Source organism: Mus musculus, chromosome 2 (assembly GCF_000001635.26).
Source record: "Mus musculus strain C57BL/6J chromosome 2, GRCm38.p6 C57BL/6J".
Classification (NCBI taxonomy): domain Eukaryota; kingdom Metazoa; phylum Chordata; class Mammalia; order Rodentia; family Muridae; genus Mus; species Mus musculus.
In genome coordinates, this window is record NC_000068.7 from 80,306,610 (window position 1) to 80,333,026 (window position 26,417).

At 38.9% G+C, this 26,417-nt stretch overlaps 1 protein-coding gene across 2 annotated transcripts in view; it reads left to right on the forward strand.

Moving 5' to 3' along the window:
* The window catches only part of Dnajc10 (DnaJ heat shock protein family (Hsp40) member C10), a 38,610-nt gene continuing 21,029 nt past the window's right edge, over nucleotides 8,837-26,417 (forward strand). The window contains exons 1-11 of one of the 2 annotated variants that reach the window (XR_001783164.2): nucleotides 8,837-9,196; nucleotides 10,640-10,990; nucleotides 12,551-12,713; nucleotides 14,635-14,685; nucleotides 18,051-18,133; nucleotides 18,386-18,517; nucleotides 19,009-19,102; nucleotides 20,049-20,126; nucleotides 21,463-21,506; nucleotides 24,660-24,797; nucleotides 26,320-26,409. Coding sequence is in view for 1 of the 2 variants with exons in the window: in NM_024181.2 (NP_077143.2) it covers nucleotides 10,787-10,990; nucleotides 12,551-12,713; nucleotides 14,635-14,685; nucleotides 18,051-18,133; nucleotides 18,386-18,517; nucleotides 19,009-19,102; nucleotides 20,049-20,126; nucleotides 21,463-21,506; nucleotides 24,660-24,797; nucleotides 26,320-26,409 (1,077 nt within the window). In the remaining variant the exon portion in view is untranslated. The remainder of the gene's footprint in view (nucleotides 9,197-10,639; nucleotides 10,991-12,550; nucleotides 12,714-14,634; nucleotides 14,686-18,050; nucleotides 18,134-18,385; nucleotides 18,518-19,008; nucleotides 19,103-20,048; nucleotides 20,127-21,462; nucleotides 21,507-24,659; nucleotides 24,798-26,319; nucleotides 26,410-26,417) is intronic. The other variant, NM_024181.2, reaches the window with a different exon arrangement.

A 26,417-nucleotide genomic window follows, 5' to 3' on the forward strand; every position in this document is an offset into this window, starting at 1 on the left:
TGTCCTACAAACATTCCCATTTTCATACTCCATATGGTTGGCAGACCACTAAACACCCTGGTTACATGACACCATGAATTGTTTGGATAGGGACAGTGAATTAAAGAAGTGCCCCGGAGCTCTTGACTCTAGCTGCATATATATCAAAAGATGGCCTAGTCGGCCATCACTGGAAAGAGAGGCCCATTGGACTTGCAAACTTTATATGCCCCAGTACAGGGGAACACCAGGGCCAAAAAGGGGGAGTGGGTGGGCAGGGGAGTGGGGGTGGGTGGCTATGGGGGCCTTTTGGTATAGCATTGGAAATGTAAATGAGTTAAATACCTAATAAAAAATGGAAAAAAAAAAAAAAAGAAGTGGTCCATTTCTTTGGCTTTACATTATTTAGAATTCCTTGATGTTCTGCTATGTAGTTTGTTGTTACTTTACTTCTAAAGCCTTAGTGATAGCAGGAAAGACTGACAATGTGTGCATCCAGGTCTTGATATTTTCAGCTAACTTTACTGCTTAAGAATTGTGGGGCTTCAAGATTTTGCTGAAAGGACCTAGACAGAGAGCTCTCTCTTGTGAGACTAGGCCGGGGCCTAGCAAACACAGAAGTGGATGCTCACAGTCAGCTATTGGATGGATCACAGGGCCCCCAGTGGAGGAGCTAGAGAAAGTACCCAAGGAGCTAAAGGGATCTGCAACCCTATAGGTGGAACAACATTATGAACTAACCAGTACCCTGAGCTCTTGACTCTAGCTGCATATGTATCAAAAGATGGCCTAGTCGGCCATCACTGGAAAGAGAGGCCCATTGGACTTGCAAACTTTATATGCCCCAGTACAGGGGAACGCCAGGGCCAAAAAAATGGGAATGGGTGGGTAGGGAAGTGGGGGGGAGGGTATGGGGGACTTTTGGGATAGCATTGGAAATGTAAATGAGGAAAATACCTAATAAAAATATAAAAAAATAGTTAAAAAAAAAAGAATTGTGGGGCTTCTAAAGAGTAGTTCCTGCAAGCCGACAGCAACATATCCATCTCAAACTTGAATTTGAGCATGCTGCCCTACTTGAATTTTTCCAGCTTCAGCCATAAGTTTTTTATTTGTGCTATTCGGTGTGTTGGCCCTGATAGGTGAATTTTCCCACTTCAGCGTTGGTTTCTGATCTATGCTACCTGGTATGCTGTCCCACATGCCCTGGTTTTTGTACAAGTTGCTAAGTGAATGCCTAATGGTCAGAATTACATGTAACAGCCTGAACTATCCTGAGGAAACAGAAGGTGTGCATGTTGCTGCCTGTTATACCCTGGTATGGAGCCAAGCCTCTAGACAACTAGATAAGAGATTCTGAAAATGCAGGCTGGCCCTTGCGCTATGGGGTTTTGATGGCAAAAATGCTAGTTCCTCTCTGGCATGAATTAGGGATCTGGATCTAAGCCCCATGGTTGCAGATATTGCATATGAGGCTTGAACTATCACCTGAACATCCTTACAAGCTTGAATTCTTCAAGTACACTCTGACCCTAGCTGGTTTCCATGGAGCTCGGCAGATCTCCAGCTTCCAGATCTGCTAGGAAGGAGCCTAAGATGGAGTCACCTCAGGCAAGTGTGCCACAAACTTTCACCCCTCTTTACTCCTTTGCGGATTCCCTACATATGTTTTTTAAAGTCCTTTTAACTGTGCTTAATTTCTCCATTTTCTTTTACCTGTTTTTTTTTAATTTGTTGACTTGTTCACAGGAAAAAAAATAATTCTTAGTTATATCAAAACACATGCAATTATTACTTTCAGGTGACAACTTGATGAGATTAACAAGTACTTAGAAAACAGGTGGCAGTTTGTTTTTGGTGAAAGGATGTTTTCATAGAAGACAGCCACAAGAGTCTGCTGGAGTGGAGAAAGTCTGCCCTCTGCTAAGATCGGTGTTGTCCAATCAGATGAGAACCTGGGTAGAATAAGCAAAAGAACTTGTCTCTCTTCCTTGTAAAACTGCAGACACACTCTCTCCTGCCCATAGACATCACAACTCCTGTCTTTGCATTCCAGGACTTCTGTCCATACTTCAGACCTCCAGTTTGAGGCTGGCCCTTCCACCACCAGCTTCCCTGGTTCTGAGCCTTTAGGACTTAGATTGAGCCATCTAGCAACAGTCTTTTCTGAAAACATCCTTAAAGAACACCCCCAAAAAATCTGTCACCAGCTTCCTAGCTATTTGATGTTAATCTCATCAAGTTGACATCTAAAAGTAATTACTGCAAAAACTCTTACATGTGTTGATACAATTAAGAATTGGTTTTCCTTATGAAGGTGTCCAAGATATAGGTAGTTATGGGTCCTCAAAAATTTCCTAATTATATAAGCCAGTACCTCTAGTAAATATTCTCATATATGTCTGTCTGTCTGTCTCTCCTCTTGATATTCTGCCCCACTGAGAACCTTGATTGGTGTAGTTACCTCCCATGCACAATGAGTTAGGCGTATCATATATCTTACATCTTATATATCTTATATCATATTATCTTATAGCATAGGCGTATCATATATCTTACATCTTATATATCTTATATCATATTATCTTATAGCATAGCCAGATTCTTTCCTTCTTCACCTCTTATTTTGAATTGGTTTTTTTGGGTCTTTAGAAGTAAACCCATTCCCACTTATAGCTCATAGCTGTTCTCCTGTACATAAAAGCACAATATTTTCTATTTCTATGTGTGAATGTTCCTTGAAAGTTTTTGTCCATGTTTGCCCTCGCTTTTAGGACTATTTCACATTTCCATGTGCCCCTAAACCTGTCCTGAATGGAAAACTAGCCACTTCCAGGGCTTCTGTCCTGAGTAGCATTTTTTTCTGAGCACTTCTCCGGAATGTGTCATGTTTCTCTTCCCAGTCTGTTGCAGGTGAGTGTGATGCATTGCCATCAGAAACACCAAAGCTCTTTTACCGACATCAGTCCTAGGCAGAACGCAAAGTTATTTGTTCTTGTGAAGGCAATATAATCCCATGACTGGTTTTGTGATCAGACCATAGTTCTATTAACAGGAATCTCATTTATTGCCTGTGAAAATGCAAATTGGCATAGCCACTCTGAGAACTGTTTACTACTTTTCTTTTTAAAACTAATTATGCAAAAAACCCTAATTATACATTTACCATATAATCAGCAATAGTATTCCTGACCATTGATTCCAGAGAAATAAAAACCTATACACACATAAACACACTCTGCATCCTACACACAAATGTTCAAAGCAATATTATTTGGCATAGTCCTAAGCTGGAAACAATTGAGGAGGCAAGTTAAGAGGAGGCAAATTAAATGAACTATGATGTCTATACGTTATGTAATGTTGTTTTAAAATGATGACTCTGCAAAAATGTAGGTCCATTGCAAAGGTTTTCTGATGAGAATGGGGAAATCTTAAAAGGATCATACAGGAGTTTAAATAACCCTGTGAAGGATGGTATTGTAAAGATGGAAAAATCGTCATTCTTCCAGAGGTGGGGGCAGGGGAGGGGGCCATGTGTGGGTAACGTGTGTATAGGGAGACCTGTGCCGAGATGGTTTCATACAACTGTGTGCTTGCTAAATATAAAGAAAGGTAGAAGCTATGTGCCAACGTCAGTTTTCTGTTTCAATCTGAATCGTAGTTATATAAAACACAGCCATGAGAAAGCCTGAGAGGGGCCTCCGAGGAACTCTCTGTACTATTTTCCCCAAACTTCTCTCAATACACAAATTATTTTAATTTTTTTAAATATGAGTAAATAAACTTAATGGCCCCATATCTATTTTTAATTGAATTTTAAAGTTGAAAACTTATCACAACTTGGAATATAACTTAGTGTATGAAGTCAGCCTGGGCTAAAAAGATCCTGTCTCCCCAAAAGCTTAATAAACCCTCTTTTTTTTTTTAGCATTTACTAAACACAATATCATTTTCCTTTTGGCAGAGCTAGGTTGTTGTTCTCTTTCAATGTAAATTCATTCCTTGCATTCTGTTCCTCTAGAGAACCCTGACTAGTTCAAAACTTACAGAATATGTTATTTGCAAGCATCAATCAAATATTTTCTATAATTAAGTACATACTGCAACCAATAGATATAGGTTGCTCCTATGCCCAGCAGCCTCTCTCTCTCTCTCTGATGTTCACACAGAAAGTACTGTGTCAATAACTAGTTTTCTAAGTCTAACAGATTCTCTTCCCACCTCTCAAACAAGAAGTGCTCTTTGATATCTCAAAACTTGTGTCATCCTTGAATCTGTGGCAGAAGGTGCTGGCTCTGTGTACCACCCAACTGGTGAGAGGGTAGGGGTGACTTTAGGTACGCAGTAAAGCGTTATCACAGGCAGCAGGACAGCTGCTCTTAGGAGTTGCTCTTGAAGGGTTAGCCTTTGGCTGGCATCCAGAAATTTAGCTGGTCAAAAGTTTCCTCCCATGTTATAAAACTTTCTTTGAATGATAAGACTGGCCCACGGTGCCTAAACCACACAATGTGGTTCGAGCTGAATACCTACTGTCCTTCTGGGAGTCCAGGGCATTGAGAGCTGCAAAGGAGAGGATGATTTTGTGTTTAGCTCCAGTACAAACCTCAGGCATTTAGCCTTTATTACATTTCCCTGGACACAACACATAGCATATGTCGAAGCTTGTTTCTGGAGTGGGGAACCCTACACAGCTCCACAGGGTCAGGACTTTGGGACCTTAGACCTTGTCTCCTTTAAACCTTGTCCAGACTCCTTTGCCTTACAGATTCTGTCTTATATTACTGTCTTATTTGTCTTGGTGGACTTCTGATAGAGACTACCTATGTTGAATCCAAAGTCTATGGGATGAGTGCAAGAGGCTTATCCTCCTCTCTGTTTTGGTTTCCTCCTAAGTAGAATTGGCAACAGAGCCTGGAGTGCCGGCTCAGCCAGTAATCTCTCATTGCACACTGCACACAGCACACTGCCTGAGGGCTCAGATTCTCACTGCTCGGACCGCCTGAGTTGGATTATCACAACCAATGTTGGGTGGCTCACAACTGCCTGTGACTCCAGCAGCTCCAGGAAGCCTTAACATCTCTGTCCCCTGAAGTCACCTGCACATGTCCGAACATAGATACACAAACATACACATAATAATTAACAGCAAGAAATAAACTTATTTTTAAAAAAAGAATTGCCAATAAAAGTGCTTACCTCAGAGGGCTGTTGCAATAATTAAATGTATTAATGGGAGGTGGCATGTTTTAGGTAGCACCTGAGACATATGAGGTATATGCAGTTTTAGCTATAATTGTCATTTTACACTAAGAATGCAGAAGATATTGACTGCACTCCAATTCCATCCTTTTGAATGACTTTGGATAAGTCATTCAAAGTCTCCCTGTGAGAGGAAGGAATAGGCATAATGACTCCAGAATGTACCCAATGTCTGAACGTTCAAATACTTTAAGGAACTCTTTCTACTAGAATCACGCATACTTTCCTCTAATTATCTGAGCATGTCACCCTAAAATTCACCATATGGACCATACTGTTTCTACCGCTCATTTATCATTTATTTTTTGCCCTGTGAATGTGAGCTTTGCCCAGCCTCAAACAGTAGCTTTTGGAACAAAAGACTTCTCTTCCTCTTCATACAAACCAAATATTGATTCTTCATTCCACCCTAATGCATGTGTTGAATACATGCCAAGTTCTCTTCTAATGAGGCATTGGGGGAAGAAATAAAACCCAACTTCTTATCTCAAAGAATCAGTACTGTAGACCAGCCAATAAGATGTTCTTGCAATAGGTTGCGATTAGTATAACAATAAAAGATAATGTCAAATACACTTTATTTCTTTCTACTGTATACTTTCTATTGTACACAAAAAATGTCTACAGAAGAAACATACTGAATCTTGAGTGATACTTAGTTCCCCAGATGGAACTAAAAATTAAAAGGAAGTATCCCTCTTGTGAAGAAAGTGTCATTGTGAAATTGTAGCCTAACCCAGGTTAGACCTGAATGGATTGAGTAGAACATCTGTCAAGGGAGTCAATCAGAATGTAGTAGGGATTCCAAGCTGGTTATAAGAAGGGAGGGCCAAAAAGAGTAGTGGGAAATGTGTAACATGGAGAAGCAAATGAGTAGAGATCTCAAGAACAAGGGAAAACATGCTTTCACCATCAGCAAAAAAAGGCTACAGATTTGCAAAGGGAAAAATTATATAGAATGAATACATTCTGTATCACATAGAAATGCATTGAGCATTGGAAGTATTGGTGTAACATGATAATTTTATGCACACAAACATGAATATTTGTGTATATGAACATATGGCCTCTAATAGTTTTGTAAACATAACCATGAATATATGTGTGTGAACATATGGTCACTGCCTCTCCACTAAGAAGCAATGAGTGCTACAGTACTAAGGAGCAAGCCTTAGATCTTGTAATCAAATATCATCTTCAAAGTAATCAAGACTTCTTGGAGAAACAGCTCCTGTCAGTACCAAAGCAGGAAGAGCCCAGAATGACCCTAGAAAATCCTACTGTGTACAAAAGCATCTAAGCTTAGAGAATGGTAAGATTGGCAAGATGGCACAAAAAAAATTTTTTAAGAGTTTCAACTGGCCAGATATAAAACTACTTAAATTTCTAAGTAAAAGAGAGTAACAGGTTTGATCAATTTTATAAAACAGGAATCTATGAATCCACAAAAATACAATAAATAAATCGAAAGCTTAACAAGAAGAATTTATTTCTCCAAGTAGCTCCCTACAAAGGACATCTTATTAAAAGTAAAATGTAACTTACATGGAAAAAAATCACAAAAATCCTCCTATTCAAGTTATTTACCACTACCAACAATGGGAGAAACAAAAATTTGAGACCATCAGATAAGACAGTGAGAATACAATGCCATTTGTTACATGTCTGTCAAATGAACACAACTAAATCAAATCATGAAGAATCCTCAGTCACATAAAAATAGGATCTATCTATAGTATCTATAACACAACTGGCCTGAATTCTATACAAGTTTAAGACCTTGAAATCTGGGAAAACTGGATAAACATTTCTCATTAAGGAAGTCTAAAACACGATTGTGCTAAACAGAAAAAAAGAAAAATAGCTCCTTACTAGATCCTCATACTGGGAAGTCTTACTGATAATTGGAAAAACCGGAATCTGACATTTGTGGACTAGACACTGATAATGTGTTCACAGAAACTTCCCATATTCGAAGGTTGTACTTTTAAAAGAAAGCATCCCATCTGTGAAAAAAACACACACTAGTTTTGGGGGGTGGGGGGGGTCATGGGAGAAGTCAACTTACTCCCAAACTTTTGAGAAAAACAATTTTTTTGTACTACAACATTTAATTCCTTGTAACTTTAAGATCATTTCAAATTAAGCAAAGTCATCCTTACATAAAACATTTCATCACTTAAAACTCTTCTTCAGCTTCCCATTGAAAAGGGGGAGGACTTTTAAGTTTATTTTTAAAGATTTGTTTATTTTTATGCACATTGGTGTTCTGCCTACATGTCTGTGCAAGAGTGCCAGAGCCTCTGGAACTGCTGTTACAGATAGTTGTGGGCTGCCATGTGGGTGTTGGGAATTGAACTCTGTCTTCTGGAAGAGCAGCCAGTAATCTTAACCACTGAGCCATAAAACCTCTTAAAATGAGCTGAAAGCTGTTGGATGGTCGTTTCTACCTTTTGGTCTTACTGTGATCTGTGTTTCATATTTTTTCCTTCCTAATTACAGATATATTTGAATAACTAACAGGCTAATGTGTCCCTCTATCATCCAATTTATTAGGAGCAGAAAGTCTTTGCTCTTGTTACCCACCAGTACATATCCCAGAGAAGAGAAAATGTTTTACACACTGCTTTAAATTACTTGTGGCATGCTGCCTGTGTGTCTGTGTTTTCTCTGCTTTTCCTTTCCTAAGCATCTCCTTTGAATCCTCCCTTCAGGAGTTGCAAACTATGTAAGATGCAACTCCAGTCCTTTACAATAAAGCTTTAAGAAGCTTCCTTACCATCTAAAAATATAAGTTGAAATGTATTCACTATGGTAACAAAAACCTATTAGTTTCCACTTGATTCTTCAGTTCTCTGTTTTGCTTTTAGATTTTTTTCTAAGGAGTTTTGGATCACCGTGGCATAATGAACTAGGTTGTTTAAGTGTTAATCTTATTTTCCTCAATTTTTAGTTACCCATTTATTTTCCATTTTGACATGTGTATGATAATCAGCTGTATCTCCCGAGAATATTTTAGGGCTGAGTTAACGCGTGTGTACTTCGGCCAGTTCCTGGTACAGGTTAACAGCTGCTACTTCAGGCTCTTTCTGATATTTCTGCCTTTGTTCGTTATACTTCCGCTTCTTTCCTACAATATGTTGGTTTAGCAACAGGTCCTACAGCCATAAAATTATTAACTGACATCTGGTTAACTACCCAAAGACTCACTATCAATTTCTACTTATTTCAAATCACTACCACCAGCTTCCATCACTTCCTCTTTCAGGGACTTTAATGTGTCTACTTCAACGGTCAAAGTGTCATGACTCAAACACTGCAGTTTCTGTAACAAATCCAGTAAAGGAGAGGATCAGAAGGCAGATTCACAAATCCAGAAATCCTGTAGAACGCTTCATATTTGTTGATACATAAAAGTTGTAAACAATTTTATTTCTAGAAAACTTTAATTATTCTGTCCGGTCCCTGGCAACGGGGTCAATTCAGACAAGTTCTCCACTTTCTGCCAAATCTGCCCTTTCAAGGATACCCACCCTTTAACCAAACCTCCAGAGAGCCGGATCTCTCCACCCGGGTTTTCCCGTCGCCCTGGCAACGGGACCGGAAAAGGCGGGCTTCACACCCTTCCTTCCGCCAGCGGTTGACTACGGCCGCAAGATGCCTGTGGGCCGCGCTGCGGGATGCTTCCCTATCTCTGGCTAGGAGCGGGACCCGCAGCCACCGCCGCAGCCACACAGAAGGCCACGTCAGCCTCGGCGGTCCCACCCGTCCCTCCCTGCTGGCCACCCGTCGGCCTTCGCCCACGCCTTTCCCACAATGCCCCGCGCCAGGCCCCGCCCCGCCGGCGCGACGGGAGCGGCAGAATTGCTGCTGCGCGCGTTCGCAGGCAGCGTCCGGTCCTGCCGGGTCCGGAGCTCGGCGACCTGAGGATGGGGCAGTAGCTGAGGACGCCGAGGTGGGCGCGGGCCGGGCTCCACGCACTGCGGGGGCATCAGGGAGGGAGGACGCCAGACCCATCCCACCGCCTCGGTGCCCCCATTGCGCCGGGTTTTCACGGCCCCCTCCACCCCACCTCTGCGAGCCCCCTTCTGCTCGCACTTTCTAACTCGGGGTCTCTCTCCCTGGTCCGACCTGGGACCTCAAGGCGCACCCTTGCCAGCCCCGTACCCTCTGTCTTTCGCCTCTCCCCGATCCCGCTCTGGAGCGGTGGCAGCATCCCTCATTAACACTGCGTTTACCTGCAGCCTCACTGGCCCCAGGCTGTTCAGTTATTCCCAGGCTTTGCCTGAACCCACCCTAAGCCGAGGGACACCTTATCCCAAAGTCGCCTTTGTTGAGATTTGTTCTTCATTTGTTTTCCTTCCTGATGGTTGTCAGTCTGGGTATTTCTGTTTTACTGTCAGTATATTTTACAAAGGGCTATTAGGGGAGGCGGGTGAAAAAAGGGAGTTAGACGTGAGGTGAGGCCTGTTCCCAGGTAAGGAGAAATACTTAGAAACATATCCGGACTTAAGGGAAGAGAGCTGAAACTGAGGAGGTTAGGGAAGTTAGATCTTTTTTTTTTCCCCCAAAGCATTTGAAGATATTAAAGAGGACTAGTTTAGCTGTAAGGTTAAATGTTAGGGTTTTACCCTCAAGCAATGCCTGGTGCTCTTTGTTTTCCTAGTTTTTACTCCAGACAGGAGCTTTACAGTGAAATTGCATTGATTTGCAATTATTATAAAATATCTTCTCTTGGTGCTAACACTTTAGAGAACTTGTGTGGCCTGCTTTTTTAAGTTATCTATTTTTATACTGATGTTCTTAAACGGTTATGTAAAAAAGTACAACCCTCTTGGAAAAGCTTCATGCTTCCTTGTTTTTCCCTCGAAGGCATTCTCTACAAATGAGATTAGATTTAAAAAAGGAACTTGATAAGCTTTCCAGGCGTGGAAGGAGCTGAAAGGGAGGAGGTATTAGAAAGGGCAGCGTGCTGGGAGAGAAAAGAAATACTGCTGAGTCTTATCCTGGTAGCATCATATTGACCAGAGCCTTTGTGTCTCTGTCCCTGTCTCTCTCAGTATCTCTGTCTCTGTCCCTCCCTCCCTCCCCCATCTCTCTCTCTCTCTCTCTCTCTCTCTCTCTCTCTCTCTTTCTCTCGCATATGTGTGCCTGTGTTTTTCTTGAAAGCTAGCTAGCTACTACTACTCATTACCTTTTTCCTGCTATCAGTGATTTTACAAACATGCCTACCTGAATACAGGGGCAAGGGAGGGTCCTGGAGAATAGGGGTTCAAAGCTATTCACAGGGATGTGACCTTCAGTGTGGAAACTGTATTACTGGCTGTGTCGCTTGACAAATCATGCTATAAATGTTAAGTCTGAAAAGTATTTTAACTGCCTGGTTTGCTCTCTTTAGGTTAACATTTCTGAGCTGTGTTCCCGAGATGCTTGATTGACCCTTGAAGTTATGTGGACAGAGATTCTCACGTGTGTCTATTTTAACCACCGGACCCAGCATTGTATCTTAATGTTCACATAAGTCAGAACTTTCATAAGAAAGAGAATGGGAGTCTGGTTAAACAAAGATGACTTTATCAGAGACTTGAAGAGGATCAGTCTCTGTCTTCTGATACTGTACGTGGTCGTTGTGGTGGGCACAGATCAGAATTTTTACAGTTTACTTGGAGTGTCGAAAACTGCAAGCAGTAGAGAAATAAGACAAGCCTTTAAGAAATTAGCACTGAAGTTACATCCTGATAAAAACCCGGTAGGCAAACTTTCTCTTTTAAATATCGGGATATTTATACTGATGTGCTTAAACGGTTATGTAAAAAAGTACAACCCTCTGGGAAAAGCGGGTTTTCACTCTTTTTAAATCAGTGAAATGCTTAAGCATACTGTCGGAAATTGTAATTTGGGAACTGTAGATGTAATTCAGAAGTAGCGCCCTTACACAGCAGGCACACGACTCAGGGGTTCGATCCCCACCACCTGAAACCCAGTTCATCTGTTAAAGTAAAACCAGGAGAAGCCAAGTACAATGATTTTGTTGGCATCAGATACATAGTTACCTCTTCTCTGTAAACTGATTTACAGCAGAAGTAGAGACACTAACCCCCAAGTCTTGTCTGTGAAGTGGTGTTCACACTCAAGTGGGTGATGAACCCATAGAGACAAATCTGCCCTCAGAATTCAAGTGTCCTGCAGATGTGACAGCAGTCACTAGTCACAGCGTGCTCTAACTTTCTCTCTTGTTCCATGCCCGGCTCCAGCTTCCGACTTAAAAACTTATAAATGAAACCTTGACAGCTCCAAAGGGATTTCCAGTTGTAACTATTTGATTGTCTACCCAAGAATCTTTAAAAACAGATTGATTTTGAATGTTATGGTTTTTTAAAATTTAAAGTTTTTTTTTTCATTAATTTTTAGCTTATCATATGAGAGGACATGATGGAGATAATTTCTGAAGTAGAAATTTATAAATGAAATTATTTTGTTCAATTACATAATAACTACATTATAAACTCTTAGTTAATTATCTTTCCCACAGATCTGTATTATATTTAAATATTTGTTCTTGTTGTTTTACAAGTTTTTGTCTTAAAATTTCCAAGTGTGATTTCCAGAAGCCGAATCTGTGAAACAGTGAAGAAGTTACATTTTTCAGTCCAGTTTGGAATTGCTATCTTGGTATTATTTCTTAATTAATAAACTTGACTCATTAAAAATACACTTGCCGGGCAGTGGTGGCGCATGCCTTTAATCCCAGCACTTGGGAGGCAGTGGCAGGCGGATTTCTGAGTTCGAGGCCAGCCTGGTCTACAGAGTGAGTTCCAGGACAGCTAGGGCTACACAGAGAATCCTGTCTCGTAAAAACCACACAGAAAAAGAAAGAAAAAAGAAAGACAGACAGACAGACAAAACTACACTTTATGTTGAATCTCACCAGAGAACATTACTATTGTTACAGAAGTAACACAGTTTGGAGTAAAGGCTTCAAGGTCCCTTAGGTTTTATTAGTTGCATTTTTTTCTTTCAGCATTTGTTACAAGAGAATTACTGCTCTTTACCCATTGATCTTATTTGGATACTTTATATAGACATGAGAAACTGTGTTGCCGAGACTCACACTTTCCCCATTTGGACACTCTGCTTCCTTAGAAGGACTTCCTTAGTTCTTCTTGATGATTCTTGGTCTGTTGCCTTGCCCTGCTTTTTCTGCTGATATCTAGTATTCAGGGATCGCTGGAATCAATTAAAGCTGTGTTTCTGAAAAGATTCAAATTGTGCATTTGAAGTAACTATTGCATCTAATATTTTTTAACAGAATAACCCAAATGCACATGGTGATTTTTTAAAAATAAATAGAGCATATGAAGTACTCAAAGATGAAGATCTACGGAAAAAGTATGACAAATATGGAGAAAAGGGACTTGAAGATAATCAAGGAGGCCAGTATGAGAGCTGGAGCTACTACCGTTACGATTTCGGTAAGGTGATGTTACTCCTGCAGTCTCAGTTGTCTCCTCCCTCACCCGTGCTGGGACTTTATGCTCTCCCACCAGGCTGTCTCCCCACCTCAAGTCTTTCTTAGTATGAGTGAAAGAAAAGTGAGTTTTGTTCTACTATTTAGTTTGTACATTTCATATATGTTACTGTGATTAGTGTTTTCTAATGTACTCTCAAGCTGAGTTGAAAGGTAAGTGGGTTAGAATTCAGAAAATACTATACATACATGAGGGTATATTGGTCAGATTAAACTTAATATTCATATGTATGGTTCCTGTTAACTGAGTGTTTTATGCTGTATGTTGCATTAGAAGTTAACTATTAAAGCTTTTCAAAACTTTGAAGAGCATTACATTACGTGTTCCAACAAAAGCTGAACTTTTTAAGTATAATGGCAGCTTATGTGGTAAAAACACTGTCCTCTCCCAGAGCTCCCTGGGACTAAACCACCAACCAAAGAAAACACGTGGTGGGACTCGTGTCTCTAGCTGCATATGTAGCAGATGATGGCCTAGTCGGTCATCAGTGGAAGGAGAAGCCCTTGGTCTTGCAAAGATTCTAAGCCCCAGTATAGGGAAATGCCAGGGCCAGGAAGGAGGAGTGGGTGAGTTGGTGAGCAGGGGGAAGGAGGGAGGGAATAGGGGATTTTTGGAGAGGAAACTAGAAAAGGGGATAACATTTGAAATTTAAATAATGAACATATCTAATTTTAAAAAAAAGCACCGTCCATCCTCCTTGTGTGACACCTTTGTTGACCATGATTTTACATGGTGACAAGATTAAGCAAGAAAAACAAGAGGAGAGGGGGTCACAAAGGAAAGAAGGGAACGAGGAAGAAAAGATCGAAGTCACATCAGGTCACAGGTCACAGAACCAGTGTTTCATCTTGTCACTAGTTAGCTTCAAATGCAGGCTAAGACCTGACATGCTTTTATATTAGGATAAAGAAAATAAATTTATTACTGCAATTTACTCAAGACTTGATTTGCTTTTGAAAATATTTAAATATATTATCAACTGACTTTCTCCAGCAAGACCTGGTTTGCTATTTGCTTAGTTTATGACGTCTATAAGACTATAAGGGCAGAATTGAGTATTTGTGTTTAAAAACAAAACCAAACAACAACACAGAAACTGTGTCCTATAATGTCCTATAAAGTCCAAAATATTTATTTACAAGTGGCCTCTGTAAAAAAAAAAAAAAAGGAGTTTAAGGAGTTTTCTCACATTGAGTTTAGCCATAGTAAAATTTTATAGTATAGGATTTTAAGCAATATAACATTTTAAAGTGATACCATATATTGAATAGCATGTCATCTTTAGGAGAAGTTAGGTGAAGGGTACATAAGAACTTGTGCTGTGTTTGAAACATTTTTTTTTTAACATTTATTCATTTATTTTAGCCATATGAGTACACTGTCACTGTCTTTAGACACATCAGAAGGAGCATCAGATGCCATTACAGGTGTTTGGTTGTGAGCCACCATGTGGTTGCTGAGAATTGAACTCAGGACCTCTGGAAGAGCAGCCAGTGTTCTTGATCACTGAGCCAGCTCTCCAGTCCATTTTTTTGCAACTTCTAGTGAGTTTGTGGTTATTTTTAAAAGTAACAAAGCAAAACAGGGAGTTCATTGGAGAAGGCAATTAGGAGCCTATTCGTACGGATTCCAATGGGTGATTAGGAAGGAGCTTCCCAAGCTGATGGCAGTCTCGAACGAGTCATCAGTCGTCAGAGTTACCGTTGGCTTTTCTCTTAATTTGACATCTAGTTTTCAAGTTTGAAATTCAGTGTAACTACCTGATTTTTGTATAGCTAAGGCAAGAGTGTATAATCTTTTATGTAGTGATTTGTTTTAATGAAGTTTTAATTTTATGATTTTTTTTATCCACTTTTAAAATTAGGTATTTACGATGATGATCCTGAAATCATAACATTAGAAAGAAGAGAATTTGGTAAGTTTATAGGCATATGACTTTCTGACTTACATACAAATCACATCTCTTACCCAAAACTCACCAGTCTAAATGTAATCAGAAGTTAGAAATTCTTCAGGTTTTAAAAAAGAATATGATGTACATGATCCATTAAACTTTTCAGAGAAGCGTATGGTTCATTGTTTCAAAATAAAAGCACCAGCATGGGGCTAGAGCAGTGAGTTCAGTTTGAGGAATCAGCAACCTTTTTACAGGATCACCTAAAACCATCTGCATATCAGACATATACATGATTCACAACATCAGTGAAATTACAGTTATGACATAACACAAAATAAATGTATGGTTGGTAGTCACCACAACATGAAAGGTTGCAGCATTAGGAAAACTACTGCTAGAGAATTTGCCTGCCCAGTGCTCTTCAGAGACCTGGATTCAATTCCTAACACCCACATGGTGTCACGACCATTGCTAACTATAGTTTCAAGGATTTCGATGCTTTGCGGAACTATCACATATGTAAAATAAAATTTTAGAAATGTTAATACTTCTTACCCATTGAAAGTTGTGTATATGAATATATCAACATCTTTCCTACAAAAGAAATAGGGGAACTCGATTTATTGCCAGATAAAACTAATACCTGTATTATACTATGTGGTTAAATAGCTCTGTAGCTTTTCCTGTGTGGTTCTTAGTCTGACTCATCTGTAAATGTTTTGTGGACCATTTGTGGCTAGGAAACAGGAGATTGCATATTGAATCAGAGGAACCGAACCAAACCTGCAACTGGCTGCTGTGTGAGACCACCAAAAATAAGACTTTACTAAGGTTTATGTTGGCAGAAAAGGGCCTCCTAATTAGGTCACTTAGAACCCCAAATGGTAATTTTAAATTTAGCCATGAAACCCTAGAGATAATTCAGAGATAGTTAACTACTACTAGCTTCGTTCTTCACGTCAGGAGATTGTGATAAGATGATCCTGACATTTTAGATCAAAAGGTGGAGAGATGACAAATGTGGGTTCTGGAGACAACTTGTATTTGGGCAGATGTCACCACAGGGCTTGTTCGTGAGTTTTTACTGCCATTTTTTCTGTTGTTGAGTTATTCAGTCTCCCAATAAATAATGATAGAATCATTTTTAAATGATATGTGTATTCTTAGTGACTTCTGGGATAGTCCCCAGTACTCTCAAATCAGCTCTATTCAGATAGAACAAAATGGTCACAAGCTGTGGTCATGCCCCAGTTCATCTCTACTTGCAGAGCCCTTCCTCTGTACCCTTAAGTCCTTTTCTCCTTCTAGCTGATTAATCTATTGAAATCTCTGCCTTTCTTGCCGCCCAGGCATCTCTTCTAGCAGTGGCCAGTACTGACTCAGATTTCCACCATTCCATGTATTGGCATTGGGTTTCCTTACTACACCTGCCTCAGGCTTTCAACATAGGTCTTTATAGTTTGTCTAGTTTCCAGTTGTTACTACTGAGAAGTTTAATCTATAAATTACATAGTTCACTTTTGCCAGGCAAGGAACGGCAAATGTGTGACCTCACTTGAGAAGCGACAGTAGTAGTTAGTGAGCATTAATTTCAAAGTTGTCAGAATCTTTTCCTTTTGTGAGAAATCCTGTTTTCCATTAAGCACATGCATGCTGTCTTTTTCTTTGTCACAGTACAACAGTACATCGGTTGTGATCGAGTTCTAAACTGTATTTGAAAGGTAGAAAACATCTCATGAAATAAGGCCGCAGTTCAGGCATCCTTTTGAAGATGGCTCAAGAAAGAGGAACTTAAGACAGTGCTGTATTTTCTGTACTAGTAGAAGCTATTGCACAAGATATTAATAGATAGTCTGGCTTTGTGATTTAAAAGAAATTTGCATTTTTAAATATTCTTGCTCTGTTTTCTATTACTGAGTTAATATAAAAGCATTTCATTGTGCTACTTTACTTCGCTTCTAAAAACACTTTTAGCCCAGGACAGTGGCCTGCCTATCCTGTGAGCCCAGGACAGTGGCCTATCTATCCTGTGAGCCCAGCGACATGGGAAGCTGAGGCAGGAGGCATTCCTGCCTAGATTAGACAACATAGCAAAACTATATTTGTTTCCAAATCTATGAAATGAATAAATGAAATGAAAGTGTATTTTTAATCTTACTACTACATAGGCAGTAAGAACTGAGCCAGTACTTATTGCCGAGATTAGAAGTGCTTCTGACTCAGGGATGCATACAGCAATAGATACTCCATCTCGTGTGTTTATAATTCATAAAAGGATCTCTTTTTCTATGGAGATTTTCATTAACTCTGTTGAAGACTTTCCCTAAATTAAAACCAGTTGTTGGTCTAAGCCGTGACATTTGTTGAGATCACCTAGGTAGATTAACAGGTCCTCAAGTCTGCTAGAGAAGGACTGAGGAAAAGGCTAAGTTACGCACTCTTGCATGCAATGTGTACATGAACTGCTTCTCCACAGAACCACCCTGCCACTGAATTGTGTTTCTGGATGTTTTCAGCTATCCAGTCAGTTACGCAAAAATAGTACACAATCCCTAATAGTTATAATTTATGGACATTTTATTTTAAAAACACTGACAACTGATTTGGGTATTAAATGTTATGAAGACTCTTAAAGCAAATTGCCCTCACATTTTTATCTAGAATATTAGAGTGAGCCTTCCTTAAAATCATAAGTTTGTCTTCGTCAATTCATTCTATAGTTCTATGCTGCTGGCTTCATGATGCTTCATATCTATGTTAGGAAAATATGTATTGATGTTTAAATGACAGAATTCTTTACTTTGCATTTTTAAGTAACTTGCTTTTCAAAGGTAAAGATCTTACTTAGGAAAAGGGTTTAATTTAATCACTGTAATCTTTACTCTGTTGTACAGGTCCCTAGCACACACCATTGATCTCAGTACTTGGAGCCAGAGGCAGGAGGATACCTGTGTTTTAAAGGCAGGCTTGGTATTCATAGCAAATTCCAGGCTACCAGGGCTATACAGTGAGACCTGCCTCAAAGATCAAGCTCAGCGTCTGTGAGAGGCCCTGGCTTCCTGAGCCTCGCTGTGGGGGTAGAAGAGCTGTAATCTCAGCTCTGGTGCTCCTCTTTATCTCCTATGTGCACAGACTGGCATAAGCCCTGGCTGTTAGCTCCTGTGCCACACGTATGGCTTCATGGCAGTCATTCCCCTACAAAGCTGCTACTCATTCAAGTATAGATGTAGGAGAGGTTGTAAAGTTACATGGGCTTGACATTTGAAAAGAACCACAGGAAGTAAGGCAGTGAACTATTTAGGACTGATTTTTTTTTTTCATTTTGATCTTAGCAAAATGGTTTGTGATTGAAGTGTGCTGTAACTAGGCTTATGTGCTTTCAGATGCTGCTGTCAACTCTGGAGAACTGTGGTTTGTAAACTTTTACTCCCCAGGATGTTCGCATTGCCATGATTTAGCCCCCACTGTACGTATGTTTAATAACCCAGCCATTAAAGCCTTTTTCCTAGTTGATGTTTTATGTGTTCTTTCTTTTTTTATTATTGTATGTTGGAAGTTATTTTGTGTTAGTAACTGACTGTGAAATCATTATCATATACTTTTACTAAATGTTTTATCTAGTAAAATGTTTCCCCTTTAAGATTATATAAAGTGTAGTATGCTCAAGAGTTCTTAAGAAACATTACCAAAGAAACACTTGTTTTCTTTACTGTCATAGTGGAGAGAATTTGCTAAAGAAGTGGATGGGTTGCTTCGAATCGGAGCTGTCAACTGTGGTGATGATCGGATGCTCTGCCGAATGAAAGGAGTTAACAGCTACCCCAGCCTCTTCATCTTTAGGTCTGGAATGGTAAGGGATATCTCTGTTTTTAAGATTTGTGAAACTTTATAACCAGCGAAATACTAGAGAAAACAATATCTAAACTTTTAGGCTGTTTCTGCTTTTTCTTACTTTAGGAGCTAATTTATAATAAACATTTTTGTATTGCTTTATGAAACTTTTTAGGGACCATCAGTTCCTGTCATAAAGGATATTTATTTAATGTGCATATTATGTTTTATGGTTTATAATGTATTTTAGGTGCTGTCTCATGGGATAGAAAGTGCTAATCTTCCTTTTTTCCAATTTCTGTGGATAAAACTGAAGCTAAAATTGTTACAAATGGTGCAAAAGAGTATTCTATATGATTTGTACTGTCACAGCTCTCTTAAGTATTATTTGTAAATGCACTGTGTTGTTTAAAATTAGAACTTCCTGCATTATTCAAAACAATGTTAAATATAGGTATTTGGTAGGCTTTTGAAATGAAGAAGTAATAAATGTTTTTATAAAACCATCAGGCTGCAGTGAAGTACAATGGAGATCGGTCAAAGGAGAGCTTAGTGGCCTTCGCCATGCAGCACGTCAGGAGCACAGTGACAGAGCTGTCAACAGGTAAGGTTTCCTTAATTGCGTGCTTTTCAGTCATGTTTGGAAATCAGTATTTTGAATTTACAGTGAGAGTTGATTTGGGTCACAGTAATGATACTTTACAGTATCTTTTTCTGCACTTCTTAGAAAGGAAGTGTGTCACTGCTCAGGTTGCTGCTGCCTTGTACACTGAACAGGCTGGTTGGGTTTACGTAAGGACTACTGCAATTCAGGTGTAGAGGGCTGTGAGATGGGAGGACATGGCATCCTTGAAACAGCTGACTCAGCACTGAGGCATATGTACCTGCGGCCATGGCCACTGGCAGAAACTTCATTTAAAGGTCAAAAACATTTCTAGTGGTAGATTTTAACTCACCAAGTGATTTTAGCTTAGCTATTTGAAGTATCCATGAGACAGTTTCTAGCTAGAGGAATGTCTTATTTATTCATTTGGCAGCATCTGTGTGGTAGAAACTGTGTTCAACACTATGTTTACGGTAAAAGAGTATCCGATCCCACTTCACTTCAGTGAGCAAGATACCAATGAGCAACTGAAATACAGTCCGATAACTTTTATGGTTAGAAACTAAGCGTAAAGGATATGAAACAACCCATTTAGAAAAAGAAAGGTTAGAATGGACTTTTTTAAAGAAAACATAACTGGTGTCTCATAGCACTGAGTAGGAAGGCTTCAGAGAACACTGGGTACTTGGAAACCAGCAGGGCTTTCCCAGTCTAAGGGAGAGCAGTGGAGTGCAGTGAGCGTGTGTGGGAAGAACTGTGACTGGCCAGGAGACAGGCAGAGCTCAGCTTAGACGGGACTTTACTGATGATGGTTGAGTTTTCTTAATTGTTGTCTTAAAAAAATAATTAGTACTATTTAGAGGGGACGGGAAGTAGTTACGTATGGAAAGAAAGAAATACCATTTGGAAGTGTTACATGTACTCACAAATTTTATTTTCTTTAAAGGAAATTTTGTTAATGCCATAGAAACTGCTTTTGCTGCTGGTGTTGGCTGGCTGATCACATTCTGCTCTAAAGGAGAAGGTAATTTATGCTGCTCAACTTGATTTTGTTTTTCTGTCAGTAATCAGTTATTTCAAAATGCAATTTAAGCTTCAAAGTGTTTACTTAGTAAATGTGTATTATGTATTTTACACCTAACAGGTAATGAAATTAGTGACATGTAAATGTATCTTTATAATTTCATGTTTAGTGGATGAGTTTTTCAGCCTAGTTATTCTCAGGATACATTGTACCTCAAATAGCCAAAGATAAACTGGGCAGTGTCCAAAGTAATTAATTATATCAACTACAATTGCTTCCAAAATAGGTTTTAGAAATTTAGATTTTAAAAGTTACATATATAAAATATGTGTCCACCTCATAAAATTATGTCTTTATTGGTCATAGTCTTATTTTCTAAGGGCCTTTGTAAATTGTTTAAAATTCAATATCCTATATGCCTATGAGTAAGATCAATTAAAAGTTTTTCCAGATATTATAAAGCAGTCCCATTGTTCAAACTTTTTGTGTCTGATCCCAATATGTATATTTCTCTTACTCATCACCTTTTTACCTTTGTGCCCCTTTGCTGGGGATATATTTATTGCTTAATGACTAAAAAGAGCCATTCGCCCATCCTCCCAAGACCTGTGTTGAGAAATCACAGCCTTGAAACCCAGTGGTTTTCAACCTTCCTAGTGCTGTGACCATTTAATACAGTTTCTCACGTCTTAGTGATTCCAGCCATAGTATTAGCTCATTGCTACTTCCTAACTGTAACTTTACTGCCGTTATGCATAGTGATGTAAGTATCTGAGATGCAGGATGTCTGATAGGTCACGGCCCACAGGCTGAGAACCACCAGTCTAGCCAGTGCCAAGTGCGATTTCTCTGTCTGCACCTGAGCTTTTGAAACTTTCTAACATGTTATATATCCATCTCTAGCCTCTGACAGGCCACGGTTACTTTTCTTCCAAACTTTACCTCAATGTATCCTATTGTTCATATTTAACATATTTATGTATATATATATATATATATATATATATATATATATATGCCTGGAAGATTAAAAATTATTATATTTTGAGGATTCTTCATATACCTTTTCAAGTGGTTCCATTACATTTTACTTTTTTCAAATCATGACGTTTCTTGGCCAAAGGAGAGCTACTGAGAGAGTAAACCCTTACAGAAAACTCTGGCTGCTCTTCTCTGTGAGTGGAAATCCTGAGACATTAAAGGGCAGGAATGATTGTTTGTGAGATAGAGACCGATTGTTGAAGGGCCCAAGTCTATTCACTAGAAACAACATGGCTATACAAGGGAACCATTCTAATTAAAACTAAAATAGCCTCATACATTTTCTTCCCCTCAGATTGTTTGACATCACAGACCCGACTCAGGCTTAGTGGCATGTTGGTAAGCATCCCTCCTTTTTGTAAAACTGTCACCATGTAAGAAGTACAGCAGAAATTGACACCAAGTATCTTACGGTTTCTTGAACACTTTATCCTACTTATGTGTGATTTAACTCTGTGTCTTTCTAAACATTAGCTGTGCTCAGTGTTAACAAGCTCACCTCTAGGTCTTCCATGCTTATTATTTTATATAAGTTGATCCAGTTAGATGCTAATGTTTTTGTCATTTCCAAACTTTAGATTTTGTTCAGTTTTAGCCTGCTGTTTACTGTCTGTAGTGGTTAGGTATTGTGCTGTAAATGATTCTCATCCTTTAATATTACTAAAGCTCCCACTGTGGTCTGGGGGATTGTCAGTTGTAAAAGCTGGAAAGGTTTTTTATAATTCTGATACTGACATTGATTGGGTGTGACTTTTATACATAGTAGAATAAGCTTGTGAAGTTCATATCTGCCTGATTTCTGTGCTGTTTAATTTGAGGGATGAGCATATGAAAACACTAAAATTGATTTATGTATCCATTACATATATCTGTTACGTGTGTGTGCATGAGTATACATGTATGTAGGATAGTCATCTGTTATTTAAAGATTAAGGATAATGTATTAAGGAATACACTAGGCAATTTTATCATTGTAAGGCATCATAGAATTTACTAAGGCACGCCTAGTATGTTCATGGTACCTAAAACCTAGCCTTTATAGTATAGCCTGTTGCTTCTAGGCTATAAAACTGTATAGCATCTTACAGTGCTGGAAATACAGGAGGTGGCAGCACATTGCTAAATATGTGTAAACATAAGAAAAATATGATAAAAATGTAGTATGAAAACTAAGAATTGGTGAACCTCTACAAAACATATAACGTGAAAGGTACCTGCGTGGTTTCAGGTTGCTCTTGGGGATGAGTGTTGAGTGGCTGTGAAGGCCTGAGCCAAATTATTACTGTAGTCTTTACATACATTGTACACTTAAGCCACGCCAACTTTGTAAATGCACGTTTTTTTCTTCAGTATTATCCTTAGCCGGCTGCCAGTTAACTAAAGGGCAAATGCAGGCATTGGCCTGCTCCTGCCCAGGGTCTGGGTCTGTGGTACCATCTCCTATAAGATGAAATCTAAAGGCAGCAGTTTTTTCTAACCTGTTAGCTCCCAATTGAGACTGAGACCTGTTGATTGGTTCAGCAAGCTTTAAGCACAATAACTGAGATACCTGCTTTCTGGCCACTTGCCAGCCACAGGCCTCTTGGGCTCACTCTGCTGTAGCAGTCTGTCCTCATGCAAAACTCCCTTGGTGACTCCTCCTTATTCCTGACCTCATGGCGACCATATTTTTCTTCCTCCACTTCATGGCTCTTCTCCTGAACCTTGACCGGCCTAGTGGCAAACACCTTCTCTCTGGCTCTACCCCCTACCCCTGGGATTGGAAGTCCACTTTTCCTCTCTCTTCTGACCAGTCATTGGCTGTTCAGCTTTTTATTAACCAGTCAGAGGTAATTGGGGAGCATTCTTTACACCACATTAGTACATGTTCATGACAGTGCCATGTCCAGACTAGGACTATAACTAGATCTCAAGGCATAGAAATCAGCATCTGAAATGAATATACAGAGTATACAGAGCACAAGACCAACCAAACCCCAACCATCTCCACCTCTGTCCTGTCCCACTGGTGGGTCTTGATCGACAGTAGCATTCAGGGAATCGCTCTGTGAAAGCAATACAACCTTTGGAGCTCTCCTAAAGGACCTGACTAAGGCTCTTCTTAAAGATTAGACCCCTTTTGGGGAATTATATCTCTGGCAGTCTGTTAATTGTATTCCTATATTCATCATAGATTTACTTTTAAGTAGATAATATGCCATGAGCATCCTTCTCTTATAATGGAAGACATTTGTGTTGGGTGTCCATGTTTTAAATATTTTTACGGAGCTTACTAAAGTCTATAGAAAGTTTGACAAAACCTTTCATTAAATTGAAGGTTTCTGTTTTTTCTTCCACATTTTCCTTTTATTGGCTGTGAATTCTCTAAACCATTTACTGATCCCTTGCAATCCCAGGATGACTGTCAGATCAAAGACAAAAGCCATGGCTCACCATGTCTTTATGCAGTACATGGCTATACTTTGGCAACTGATCATTACAACCATTTGATAGCTGTTTGTCTTTCTATATTATGGGGTTTTCCTAAAAAAAAAAAAAAAAAAAAAAGTCTTTGGCTAATATTAAAATTGCAAGCTTAATGTATATGTACTTTAAAATCACTTAAGGATCTTAAAAAATAGCAAAACCACATCTCCCAGACCAGTTAAAGTAGAACATTTGAAGGTGAGATGTGACCATTGGTATCTTTAACTGACTGGTTTGTTTATGATCTTTGGGCATCAGAACTTCTGGACTGTATTCTTCCTCCAGGAAACACTGTAGTTTTAGCAGCGGGACTGTTTTGTCCTTGAAACCATGTTGGAAAGGTTTGTCTTTCTCTCCCTTTGAAAGAGATTTTCACCTTTTCAACTAGGTTTTTCTTTTTTAAGATTTATTTATTTTATGTATGTGAGTACTGTAGCTGTACAGATGGTTGTGAGCCTTCATGTGGTTGTTGGGAATTGAATTTTTAGGACCTCTGCTCACTCTGGTCAACCCTGCTCAGCCCCACTCGCTCTGGCCCAAAGATTTATTTATTATTATACATAAGTACACTGTCTCTGTCTTCAGATGCACCAGAAGAGGGCATCAGATCTCATTATGGGTAATTGTGAGCCATCATATGGTTGCTGGGATTTGAACTTGGGACCTTCGGAAGAACAGTCAGCGCTCCTACCTGATAAGCCATCTCACCAGCCCTACCCCCCAAATAAGTTTTTAATGCATTAAAATATAGCTGTGTTTAACAGTTTTAAGTGATTTGACAACATCCATTTGTTGCCTGGAGACCTTTGTGTTTACTTGTATTTTCTGGGATTTCTTTGTTTGCTTGTTTGTTTTTCTTGATCAGACTTTAAAAATTTATCATGTTTTACGAGTCTTGTTTTCTACTTGTTTGATATTTTATTTAGTTTTATGCTTTATTTACTTAGTTTAAGTAAAGGTAAGTCTCAGCGACCACTTTCTTTTCTTTGCACCACAACATTCTCATTTCTTCCCACTTTTCCGAAGGACGGCCTTGTTAACGTGGGATGGGTGGACTGTGACGCCCAGGACAGCCTCTGCAAGAGCCTGGATACCACAGCCAGCACCACGGCTTATTTCCCTCCTGGAGCCACTTTGAATGACAGGGAAAAATCCAGTGTGTTGGTATGTATAGCTTTAAGGAAATTCCTTTGCATATAATTGGACATGTGCACATTGGTAGGAATAACATTTTGTGAACAATGTGGAAGGAAATTAATCAGTTTATGTCATTTGATTGTGGAACATCTCATTACTGTTACATTTTGAAATGACAACAAAAATGGAGTACATTTTCAGTGGTTTCATGTAATTGTAGTTTTCAGTTTGGAATCTATATCATTAGATGTGGCTGGGACTGAGATAACCTATTTTTTTCTCTTTCTGTGTAATATTTAGTATTCCTCCCACCCATTCTCCCCCCTCACCTCCACCGCTTGCTCCCGAATCCCTCCCTCCCACCTCCATGTACTTCCTTCTGCTTCTTACCATACCATAATTTGCTTACGTGTGTTGTCATTGTTTTCTCCTACATTATTGTAATACGTATTACTAGTTTGAGTTTATTTGCTGATAAGTGCTGAACACATAGAATGCATGTGTGGTCCCTGCAATATTACATGCACGTAGATGTTTGTGTATGTACATATAGGTTCTACCAATATGTAAAATGAATGGATAGGTATACATAGGACTTTTTTTCAATAAATAGGATCAAGTAGTGAATAGTTTTTAATCATTTTATCAGAAAAGGATTTTACTATATTTATAGGATTTAATTATTCATTTATACATTAATTTAAAATGTTCATTCTTTTAGAAGTAATTGCTAGATATAATCTCCTGACTATGACATACTTAGTTTAATGTATCCTCTTTGAGACATACTTGTGTACTTTCATGGTTATTAGCAGTGTTGTACAATCTTGCATATTCTTCTTGTGTATTCCTTTAGTTATCTGTTTGAAATGAAGTAGTTGCAGCAATTTTCTCCAATTCATATTATCAGATTGCAAAGCCAACTCCCTAGTCAAGAAATTATTTCTTATAAGAATATTTGTGCCATAATTATTTATTATAAAAGCACATTTAAGAAATTGAGAAGAAAAGTGAGTTTTCTGCTCGAGGTGTTGAAGTTAAATATTTAATTTTTAAACATAAATGGCTCATAGCTATGAAGATATATACTAAACCCTATAGTATATACCCTATACATTTTTTTGCTCTAATTTTATAGAAGCATATGCTTCATCTATAGGACAGCACAGAGTCCTAGTCTGCTGAGGATAAAATACAGGCAGAAATAGAGTATGTTTGATGGGATGTGTACTACTTCTAAGCATTTGTGTTTTAAATAAGAGACCTGAACTTCAGACATGTCTGAAGAAATCTTTCTCTATATTTTACTCTTAAAAACTCCCACCTATGTGATTTGGTTTCTAAAAACATCCATAATCATTTTTTCAGCTTTCAGTCCTTATAGATAGAAATACTGTAATATTAGAAATGCTCTAATATTAAACATCCTCTGAGGCTGTGAAGCATGGGCCTCGGGTAAAATGGAACTAAAACTGAAATTAAGCAAGCTGTCAAATATACTGAGTGAGTGTTCACTTCAAAAGCTAACAGTGTGCTTCCCTTGTTCTAGTTTCTTAATTCATTGGATGCTAAGGAAATATACATGGAAATCATACATAATCTTCCAGACTTTGAACTGCTTTCAGCAAATCAACTAGAGGTAATGGT